Source organism: Gymnoscopelus microlampas, assembly GCF_963454915.1.
Source record: "Gymnoscopelus microlampas genome assembly, chromosome: 6".
NCBI lineage: Eukaryota > Metazoa > Chordata > Actinopteri > Myctophiformes > Myctophidae > Gymnoscopelus > Gymnoscopelus microlampas.
In genome coordinates, this window is record NC_139943.1 from 14,553,827 (window position 1) to 14,565,594 (window position 11,768).

The 11,768-nt window shown below is 39.8% G+C and overlaps 2 protein-coding genes across 2 annotated transcripts; one reads left to right on the forward strand and one right to left on the reverse strand.

The window, feature by feature from the left end:
- Positions 1–859: 859 nt before the first annotated feature.
- Positions 860–3,836, reverse strand: LOC311048013 (vesicle transport protein GOT1B-like). Its single transcript, XM_084060992.1, has 5 exons — positions 3,683–3,836; positions 2,813–2,904; positions 2,347–2,525; positions 2,143–2,224; positions 860–1,559 (listed from the first exon to the last, which is right to left on the reverse strand). The coding sequence occupies exons 1-5, from the start codon at positions 3,705–3,707 to the stop codon at positions 1,521–1,523; spliced, it is 417 nt and encodes a 138-aa protein (XP_083917118.1). The 5' UTR covers positions 3,708–3,836; the 3' UTR covers positions 860–1,520.
- Positions 3,837–4,582: 746 nt separating this feature from the next.
- slc35b4 (solute carrier family 35 member B4) lies at positions 4,583–11,361 on the forward strand. The gene is made up of 10 exons (XM_084060988.1): positions 4,583–4,807; positions 5,129–5,242; positions 5,340–5,442; positions 6,038–6,087; positions 7,234–7,315; positions 7,449–7,509; positions 8,244–8,353; positions 8,574–8,649; positions 9,619–9,694; positions 10,337–11,361. Exons 1-10 carry the CDS (start codon positions 4,731–4,733, stop codon positions 10,584–10,586), a joined length of 999 nt encoding a protein of 332 aa, XP_083917114.1. The 5' UTR covers positions 4,583–4,730; the 3' UTR covers positions 10,587–11,361.
- Positions 11,362–11,768: the final 407 nt, after the last annotated feature.

The window sequence follows — 11,768 nt, forward strand, 5'->3', positions numbered from 1 at the left end:
TATACATTTATGAACTTAGTGTATTCCCGGTAACCTTAGTTTGACTCAAATAAGGCTGGAGGCTGCCATTCCAAATTTAAATGATTGGGTTATCTCAGGGATCAAGGTGAGATTTGTGCATGGATGACCATCTACTGATCCCATTCACGTGATTGATGGCTCATTGGACTCAGGAGACATCTTTGAAGAATACTGATACATGCTAAGCCCTGCCCATGTATCAGATTGTTCTGTTTGGTTGTCTGATTTAGTGTAATCTGTGCATGTTATATACACAGGGATTAAAGTAAAAAAAAAAGAAACAAGTTTTCACTACTAAAGAAAGGAGCCCACCACACTAGTATATGGAGTGAGAGAGCGAGAGGCGTAGCCACAGGTGGGCATAGGTAGGCCTGGGCCCACCCATTTGTTTTTTTCTGCCCACCCCTTTTATATGTTTTTAATATATTCAGCCATTTTGATAAGAGTATCCGAAATCAGTCACAAACCCGCACCAAAAACCCACCCAAAACCGCACATTTTCAGAGCGTACATTGCCTAAGCCTAGCCTACGCTAGCGTTCTGGCTACGCCACTGGAGAGAGAGAGAATTTACTAATGTATTTCTTATTTCTGTGACCTCAAAATCATTATTTTATTTGATGGCATCCCTTCCCTGGCATTTGTGCCCTCCAAAAATCTACAACACCAAACAAATGCTTAGTGGCCTTGTCCCTAAGAATTCCAGGCATGCACCATTTTATTGAAAATACATGACCAAAATAGGAACACCAAGGTCAATGCTCAAAATACGCACACCAGGGTTAATGTGGTTAAAGCCAAGTATGAATCCAATATGAAATGCACGATTGAGGCAAAAATTAAAAAGCAAACTTTATTTCAAGTTATGTATTTACAAAAGTTACATCCATTAAAATGTCTTTCCGACAAAGTTCATGTTTAAATAGAAAGTGATTCATAAAGTAGAGATTTAGAGTTGGTCTCTCATTGTATGTGAGACCAATTAGAGGCCTGCTGTGTATCTCCACAGCAGCTCAGTTTGATCTTGGTCAGGTAGAGCAAAAAACGGTGGTTCATGTAACAGCTGTACAAAATTTCAGTAACACTCCAGTTCCAGTTGAGGAAACAAAAACGGAAAACTTTTGTCTAGAGAAGAAAAGCCGTTTTATCAGGCTCCCGACTGCTCCTATCTAGTTGTCCAAGCATCCAGTGGTTGGTCCCAACATGTCTGTTTTTAATCAGTGGATACATTTGTGGGGGATGATGAAAAAAATGGAAGCAGACTTTGGGCCTTCAAAAAAACTACAAAATCTCAGTGATAATGTCCATATGAGATGAAACTATTTCCTTTTAACAAAGGAAACTTCATGATGTCTGTCAAATGTCCAAAGGAACACTTTCCCCCCATGATGTAAGAAAATGGTCTGGATTCACAGTCTTGACCTTTACTATTGGCTTTGGCTGGTAAGGGCCGAAGTCAGTTGTAGGAGATGTGTGCCTCCTGCCGCAAACAGCTCATTGTTATACCATGTTGTTGCTCTCGCCAACTTTGTCTACCAACTGAAAGATAATGAGAATGAGCCACAATTAAACATAAACTCCAATTTCCACAATATATATGGTGCTTCTGTCCAGCACTTTGTGACTCTGTGCAATACAAATTAAGTTTATTATATTTTAGCATCAGCTTGTCACGTGCGTTGATGAGACAATCATGATGGATGCTGTTTTAATGCAACACAATGATATACATTCATCCTGTTTTCTGTTGTCTGTCTCTTTTATCTTCAAGAATCAAGGGGGGTGTACAAGCAGCAAAATGTTGGTGCAACAAGGTCTGCAAAACTGTGCAACAGCATAACAACATTCAACAGAGATTAAGCCACACTAACTCTTTAAAACCCTCTTAGCAGCAACGTGGATGTGCAATGGGAAATGCACAGAATTGGGGGGGGGTTAAAATAGTTTACACAAAGATATGCACAATGTGTGTGCATATGGGCTATGGGAAAATGAACAGGATACGTGTGTGCCACCTTTGGAAAACCTGGGACTACAGTTGAATCAAGTCACCACCTTTAATAGAGGAGAGCTTTTAGGATCACAACAGTGGATTCTAAATCACAACAGTCTTTGTACTTACACTACTGATCCCCGGTAAGTTGAGCAAAGACCCCAGTATAGGCACCCGCCTGATGAAGCCGATAGCCACTGGGAAGAATCCTCTGTTGAAGAGATGTTGGTAAAGAAAAAGAAAAGAAAGAAAAAAGGTGAGTTCAAAATCTCATAAAGGTCACAGGATGTGTAGGCTAATACTGAAACAGCATTCATTGGCAACTGAGCTAACCTAAATAAGAGGAAGAACCCGTAGATTTCCAGGACCACTCCAATGATGGGCCAGCCGATGAGAACCACAATCACTCCTCCCAAGAAGAAGCCTGTGGCTTTGGCTTTGTGTCTCTGGAAGAAGAATCTAAAGGTCCGCTCCAGACCGATGACAAAGGACAGGCCTGCGACAAAGAGGATCTACATACATACATATACACAAAACAAGTTGTGAAATGTCATGACATAAAATGTATTTCCAAATTGGCATGCACTGGATACAACAACATAAATACTAGATGGGCCAGTCATAGTAAAGTGATCTGTTCAAAGAAAGTGATTGATTGATTGATTGAATACTTTATTAACAGTCTGCAAATAGTACAGTGGTACGATTATACAATGGTGCTAAAAGGATAACACAAAAAGCCCTGAGGAGATAAATCATATTAACACGGTCGTAATAATCAGATCACAGACCGACTCACATTTCCAATGGCCAGGAGAGCTGTGTCAAAGAACAGCATCATCCCAAAGAAGAGGAAAAACACCCCGAAACCCGTCAATCCCATACCGATTTCTGTGAATTGAAATAAGTTTTAGAACCAACAAGTCACAAAGATGAATCACATTAACTGATCAAGAACATTAACCCCACAGTGACCCACACCACGACCACCACCAGAATAACACATTGCTCTAATTCAGTGGTTCTCAACCAGTGGTCCGGGGACCACCAACGGCCCTTGAGGGGGTTCAAGGTGGTCTCCAGCTAAATGATGGAGAGTTGGTAACCAAATGGACCCTTATAGATCTTTAACTCTTGAGTGTAAAATGAAACCATACATATTTAATTTTACGCTCTCAAGAGTTGAATTATTGTTAAACATCTGCATTACTTAATTTACAATAAGTCTACACAATTAGAGAATGTAGAAGAATTGGTATTTTGCCTGTTATCTCTCCTATTGGTACCATACAAAAATGTCCAACAATAACAAAATATTCTAAGTCTTGGGTCTGAGAGGCTAAATCTCAATTAATAATGGACCTTGATATGAAAAAGGTTGAAAATCACTGCACTGACTGATCAAGTAAATTAACCCCAGTGACCCACACCACCACCACCAGAAGAACACACTGCTCTCATTCATGCTAAAGTTAGCACGCCTAATATGATGATCAAGTACAATATTATTATACAAAGTACAATATTATGATCAAACTTGTACAGTATACCCTACAGTGACCCACACCACCACCACCCACACTGCTCTAGTTCATTCATTCATGCTAAAGTTAGCACGCCTAATATTATGACTTTCAGCAAATCAGAACTTCCATAAAATGCGTCTTACTTTGTGAATCCGTTAGAGAAATCATTTTGACCGCAGTGAGGTAATTGGCAAATCACTAAAAGACTATTTAAAATAAAATAAATATCTGTTGAACTGTAGCACACAACAACACAGTCTCTAAACTACTGCCGAATACGATGATGATCTGATTCTGGGCTGGCGCCACGTCTTCCGGAACCACGCACGCACGCACGCACCAGTGTTGCCAGATTGTGCAAGGGAAATAAGCAACCAAGGTCTATGAAAACAAGCCTAAAAGAAGCGGCCGCATGAGCACTCTTTGAAAATAGCAGATCTACAAGCTCACAACACGTCGCATCGCTTATAGATCTACTATTTTCAAAGAAAAATCACACACTTAGGAATATTTTCAAATCCACAAAATCTTGAATGGTGGTCTCTGGCACAACATATTTTCAGAAGTTTGGGTCTACACAAATACATATTAATTTGAGGGTCCTTGACATTGGTCATTGAACCACTGGTTTAATTTAAACAACATTAAGAAACAAGCCCAAAAAACAGCAACCCACTTCCCCACAACTACCGATATTTACAAGCAAATTTAGAGAAAGATAAGCCCAAAGTAGCTTATAATACGTGGACATGGCAACACTGGCACGCACACATTTGAACATTTTTGTGAATAGCAACTGCGCAGATTTTGCGCAGATAGCGTTTAGCTCATGTATGTGTTGTTGTTGTTGTTGTTGTTGTTGTTGCTGCAATTTTTCTCAATGAATAGTTTTGTGATGTTTTCTAAATAACAAGCTATTTCAGCCATATTTCAGATTTCAAAACAAACCGGATTGTGTCTGGGCGATGTACGGACTACAAACCGTCCCTATGACTACAACTCCCATGTTCACCAGGGAACAAGGAAGAAGAGACTGTCTGTCTGTAGAAGATCCGTACACAACAAGAAGAGTTTGTTGAGACTAAAGAAGCTTCTATGAAAACACCTGGTTCTGTTCGCCAGAATGTAATTGATCAAGGATCCACTTCAAGCAAAGGATATATTAGTTAGGATATATTATTATTACAAATCATGTCTCCTGCTTTTGCAATTATTCTTGTCTTTGTTGGATGTTGTAGCAACGTGGTGTTTTTGGAGCTACTTGTAAGGTCAGTGATTATTTTGGAACTATTTGACCACTTAATTTAATTATTTCTGTCTGTCGCATTTGCTGAATACGAAATCTAATAATTACATAGGTGTTACGACATGTTTTTCCTTTTTCGACGAGGCAAGAATTTGTCATTGAAGTAACTGTTGTGATATCATCACTTGCAGAAGTTTATTTAGCTTGCCTACTGTTTAACCCAGACCTTTTTTTCTGGTATGCATTATACCAGAAAAAGGTGTGGGTTAAACACTTGTGGGATTGTCAAATGTAGAAGCCATGAGTAATTAAGTAAAAATGTTTACATGACATGCTCCTGCAGAGAACATCCAGGATGTGGGAACATTGTGACATTCGCTCAGTTTGCATTCATCGCATTGGAGGGGTTCATCTTTGAGACAAACTTTGGGAGGAAGAAACCAGTTATCCCTATAAGGTATGTATGACATCAAACTGATTCTATTTGAGCATCCTGTCATGGAGAAGATTGAACATGGATGCTAAATTCTGCCTCTTGAACCTCTACTTTCCAGCAACTATGTGATTATGGTGACCATGTTCTTCACAGTCAGCGTGGTCAATAACTATGCGCTCAATTTCAACATATCTATGCCACTGCACATGATCTTCAGATCTGTAAGTACTGTTCTGCTTGTGATTTTGAATCATCTGCTGTCCTAACAGCTCTCCTCTACTAGACAGAAATAGACAGACCTTTATTGATCCCTTTATTAAGGTGGTGACTGGTTGATTTACTCCTCTGTGAACAAGTGCCAGCTTGTAGAACACGATGACACCAAGGCAGCCTCACACAACATGTTCTCAAGTTTGTTAAGCACACACAGAGAAGACATTTGCATAAACCACACTACGTGATCGTAATTCGTAAGACATGTGAGTGATGACTGATAACAGAAGTAGGTGAGATAGGATAGATAGAAAACATGATGATGACAGATGTGGTACAAACTCTGCTTAGGCATACCATTTCCTGATAAGTAGAAGAGCAGAGCACACAATGTGCAGAGAAACCGTTTAGTGAGTAAGAACAATTTATGTACAGATAGCCTACTGGTCTGGGATGTTTTTTAAGCCTCATGCATTATTATTAACTATATATTACATTTTCATCTCAAATACCAGTGTTTTTTGTCTACTCAGACTGCCTCCCATTGCCAATACGTGGGCCTAATCTCTCGTTGACTAATGTCTTGTGTCCCTTTCTTCACAGGGGTCATTAATAGCCAACATGGTCCTGGGTATAATCATTCTGAAGAAAAGGTATTCCCTCTACCTATAACTTGTCAAGCTCTCATAACTTGCCTTAAAGCTACAATCCATAAGTTGTATGGCGCTCCCGATGGAGAGGTAATTGCAACCATGTCCAAATTACAATAAAGATAATGTCACATCTAGTGTCCAATCCAGCGTGCCATCTACTTCTGCTTCAAATAACCATTTTGACATTGTCAACCAGCAGGTATCATACCTAACACCTGAGTCCAAATTTCAACCCCCCCAGTCTGTCTGTCTCAAACAGGTGCTTAAGGCCATTAACATGCAAGGCTGCAATAAACAGAATACTAGTCAACATTCCTGAACAGAACGATGTCCTACATTTCAATGATCATGATAAGAGAGAGAAAACGAACTTGACACCTGTGTCATCATAAATCAACGTGCAGTTTTGGCAAGGGTGTGCTGAAACCTTTAACATGAGCACCAAACTGGACATGGACCAGCTTTATGATGGGTTTTGTGTTATTTTGACACGCGTGAGAGAGGTCTCGGTGACAAGACATCCTCCTGTCGCTACAAAGTAGATTGCACTGCTCAAGCACACAATTAATTACAATAACACTTTGGTAACCTTTGTTTTAAAGAAAAAGAGAAGGTCCACACGCCGTCTTAATGCTCCGATCCCAAAATAATTTGGGTGTGGTGGTAAAAAAATAACAAAGTTTCGGCCTCTCCGGTCTTTGTCAGGTATACTGAACAGTGCGTCAAAATGCAGTTATATATAGGGGATCATGGGCAGAGCTCACATCAGTTCGTGAATGGAGACACCCTTAGTTTTAACCATCCCCAGTCGCCAACGCTTTCGTCGAGACTGTTTTCATTTATGACTATAAATAGTCACAGGCGTGAGACGTATAGAGATATATGATACAAGAATCAGGCAAACGTGACCCCCCACGGTCTGTGGAGAAGGTGACTAAAGTGCAACAAAAAGTTCGGCATCCCTTTCCTGCCTGACACCAGCGAGATGGGTTAAAATAACATTTTAGTTATTAAAACAAAAACTGCTGGATTGTAGCTTCATATGTAAGTGCCACTTACTGCATTTGTTTTCCTGTAGTAACACTACCATAGTGTCAGTAGATCTTATTTTCTAAGCTCATCAGTGCTGGTCTTTTTATCCTGCAGGTATTCAGCGAGTAAATACTTGTCCATAGTTCTAATTACAGTTGGAATCTTCATATGCACCATTATGTCTGCTAAACAAGTGGTAAGTCACTCACTGATTGTGTGACATTTTCTACACATACTGTAATTGGTTACTTGGCTCCATGTAATGCAATAATACAACAGGTATATGCTCTTATTAAATGCTGTAGTGATTTGTAATTTTGTTTCGATAGAATGTGGCAAATGAAGCTTCGGAGGAGGAAGGTGTCAATGCGTTCATGCACTGGCTGTTGGGTAAGTTATGAGAACAGTGAGTCTATGAGCAGACCACGTTTCACATGGATACACTGCTTAGGCACCTGATTCGGATGCTTTCAATGCATTGAATGGGACATTATCACTTTTTATTAGACCATTGAATGGGCGAAGTAGGCGACCTACTTACCTACCCGCGATTTATCAGACCAGTCATTGGGTGTTATCAAGACATACTGACCTACCAACGGAGATGACTTAAATAGTTCAGTTTCGGTTTTGGTTTCGGACCATGACGGAGGCGCACAGTCTCAGGCAAACTAGAACCCCGTGAAGGACCACCGAGGGAGCTAAAGCGACGAGTTGCCGCCCTGAACGGTGTGACGTTCGCCTGAGCCTACTCAGCGCCGTTGGAGTTATGTACCGATAGGCACAGAATCGTAAATTATGTTGTGGGGACTGCTCCGCCTCCAAGTAGGTCAGTAGCTCCTGATTACGCCCAATGAATGGTCTGACAAATCGCGGGTAGGTCAGTTTATCGCCTACTCGTCGCCTACTCGCCCATTCAATGGTCTGATAAAACGTGATAATCTCCCATTCAATGCATTGATAGCATTCGAAGCTGGTGGCTTTGGATGAACTAATATCACTTTATAATTCATATTGCTGATGTATTTTATACTTTACATTCACATATTATAGTGGATAATGTCCAGCACTCCTGTGTAACTTAATACCATGTAACCAATTGTGAGTGTTCCATATTCCCCCAGGTATTGCCATGTTGACCTTTGCTCTGCTCATGTCTGCAAGAATGGGAATTTTCCAGGAGACATTATATAAGCAATATGGCAAATACCCCAAGGAGGCCCTCTTCTACAATGTGAGTCACCTTTTAATTCCAACATGCAGTTTGAAGCTAATTCAGCCTCAATCAGGGCTATTCTTAGGTGATAAGATGTTTTTAATCTAATAAATAACTTTTTGCTTCACCAAGTATGTAGAGATTTTCCAGTGAACAAAGTATCTGAAAGGTTATGTATCACATATCTCTACTGAGTTGAGCTATCTTTTTTTATGCGCTATTCAATCTCTCTTCACAGCACTTCATGCCACTGCCTGGGTTCCTGCTTTTGTCCACAGACATTTACAACCACTGCATGTACTTCAACCAGAGCAGTAAGATACAAGGAGTCAATGTATTTAAATGAACAATTCAATATATTATAAAGACGTATGCTGGATGTTAAATACAGGCGTTATTGTCAGTGTTGATATTTATAAATATGCACAAACAGGAAAGACAGGTGAGTGCGAGGGAGGATGATATACAGCAAAAGTAGTGATGCACAGTTTACCATGGTTGTTTGGGATGACTATAACATGCTCATCAATACAGATTAGCTGAAGTGTCATAATCTTCCTATGGGGATTTAACCAGTCATGAGTACATGAAATGACCTTCATCCCTGATCCATAGAGCTTTGCACACATTCAAATATGATATTTTAATTGGGATACAGGTCCAGTAGGCACCTAAACCTTGTGGGCACCTCAACGTTAAATTGGCTGTTTTTTCCAAAATGTAGAAAAAGAAAGAATAACTGTATGCTTTGGAAAATGGTCAGAAATGATGTGTAATGCATACCTGATTTTAACATGCACGGTACATCATTATCAGACGTAAATGTACCATTCAACTTATTGTTTATCTCCAAATGACTGGCTATCACAGGTTTTGTTGCAATTTTTTGCATTTGTAAAAAGTATTGGGCCTTAAATTTAATTTAAATGGTATTGTTTTATACATATTTGGCCCCTCATTTGTAAAAATAAATGTAGATATAAAGTCAAATGCCCAGTGTTCTCAGGTGCCCACTGTTCCGGTTACCTTTTGATAAAAAGTAGTGACAAAGCATCCAAGCTATTTAGGTGCCAAGGACAGTTACATCAGACCCTGTATAATTATAAAAGAGTCAGATTTAAAATGATGATTCACAGTGCATCACAAGCATTGCTTGTGAATAGCTAGTGGATGTTATATTATAGAGTATGAAGGTTACATTTTTGACCCCAGTCTCTAGTCAGGGATGCCTGGTTTGCTGAGTCAGTATTCATACTTTTGTAAATACATGTTTTCTCTCACAGCTCCTGTGCCGGTTCCTGTGATTGGCCTGACCATGCCGATATTGTGGCTGTACCTACTGATGAACATCATTACACAGTATCCTTAAACAAACAAAACCTGTTTTTGCTTGTTTGTTGTTTCATCTTTAACACTTCACTTTAGTTCCACAAGTGTATATGGTTTGTTTTTCGTTCTTTTCTTTTATCTATCTACTGACTGGTGCTGTCATTCTTTATCAAATTGTCAGCTAAATGCCTAGAGCAGTGGTTGTCAAACGTTTTGGGCTCGGGCACCCCGTTTTTTCATCCAAGGCATCTCTAAATGTTTGAAAACATTTGATAACTTTTCCCTGCAGATCATGCATATTGGTGTGGGACAGGTATTAGCAACACTCCAGCTGAAACCATACTGGAACTATCTTTATAAAGCCTCACGTTTGGCTATTTTGCTGCTCCTGATTAATCAGACAAGGCCTCCAATGTCAGTTGCTGAATGGGTATAACGTTATTTGTTCTCTTATGAAACCTCCATATTTCTCTTTCATATCATCTAGCCTCCAATATCTGCTAACAGGTAATGTTAGTAAGAGATGTGTCGCGAGGAAAACTTTAGAATATTCATTTCAGTTTGGACAACCAACATGGAAACTGAACTCAAGATAACTGGAAGTATTTCTCAAGATGTGCTTTTTAAAGTTCCAGATGTCTTACTGTACTAGACCTTAACCCACGTCCTCAGGTATGTGTGCATTCGTGGTGTGTTCATCCTGACAACGGAGTGTACCTCACTAACGGTGACCTTGGTGGTGACCCTAAGGAAGTTCCTCAGCCTCATCATCTCCATCCTGTATTTCCAAAACCCCTTCACTACCTGGCACTGGGTGGGCACAGCAGTGGTCTTCCTGGGCACGTTGATCTACACAGAGGTCTGGACCAATGTCCAGACAGCCCTACGTGGACCAGACATAAAGGAGAAGAAGGGACAGTGACCTGCAGAATGGGCATATTGCATCGTAGAGAGTGCCTCTGCACTGATGTGTTCTTCATGGACTGTGATGTTGCGCACAGTAAAACCCCAAGGATCTTACACCTTTATTACTCTATAATTACAGTACGCACAGTTTTATTTGGGGAATTGATGTTGTTTTGTATGAGTGATGTTTACAGTGTTGCTCCACGGTGTGTGCCATAGTAATGGATGTAATAAACCCTACTGTGTAATAGTATTCAGTTATTAGCATACCTCATCAGAACCTCCAAGTGCACACTGTGAGAAAGCTGTTGTCTTTCATTTGTCAGTTTGGTTGGTTATTTATTTAAATGTTGTTGTTTTTTTTATGTGAAAGGAGGTTGTGACATACGATGATAACAAGTTTCAATGGGAATATGCTTGACACAATATACTATATGGTGACCATGCATACTGTAAACATTTAGCATTTAATGTCAGGGTTATATTGTTATTACTGATAGGAATATTACTGGCTTGACATAAAGAGGGGTAATCATTTAGATTGTTTAAGTCTTGATTTGTATTATGTTTAGTAGCTTTAAAATTATTGTTGTACTGTCTCAGGATGTTTGGACCAATATGTATCATCAAGAGCCTAGTAAATACTGTAAATGACTAAACAATTTCAATCAACCCTCAATAAAATTACGAAATAGTACTGTAGTGTAAAGTACATGTGAATGCTGATCCAGCAGGAATATAAGGTGTTTAGAAAGGCAATAACTAACATTAAAACTCTAGGATTACAGCCAGGTCATGCCCAGTCTCTTTCTCTCTTGTTATCTAAAACTATAGGTAGAACTACTGGCTCAACAGAAAGAGTCTCAACTGGACTAGGCAGAGCTACTGTCTTAACAGAAATACTCTCAGCTGGTGTATCAAGAGCCATAGACTCAGCAGAAATAGTCTCACCTGGAGAAGGTAGAGCGACTGGCTCAAAGTGTTCAATAGATTGAGTACAGCATCAATTAAGTAGTACGGTTTCTGATTTGATTCTATCATGTATCTCTGTTCTGCCCTAGCTTCTTGTTTCTCCACACTGTGGTCCACACAACCTGTTGTATCTCTACTCTGCCCTTTACCCCTTTTAGCTTATTGCTAGTGTGTGTATTGCATACACACACTTCACTAAAGACATGTAAAACAATGTAACCACAAT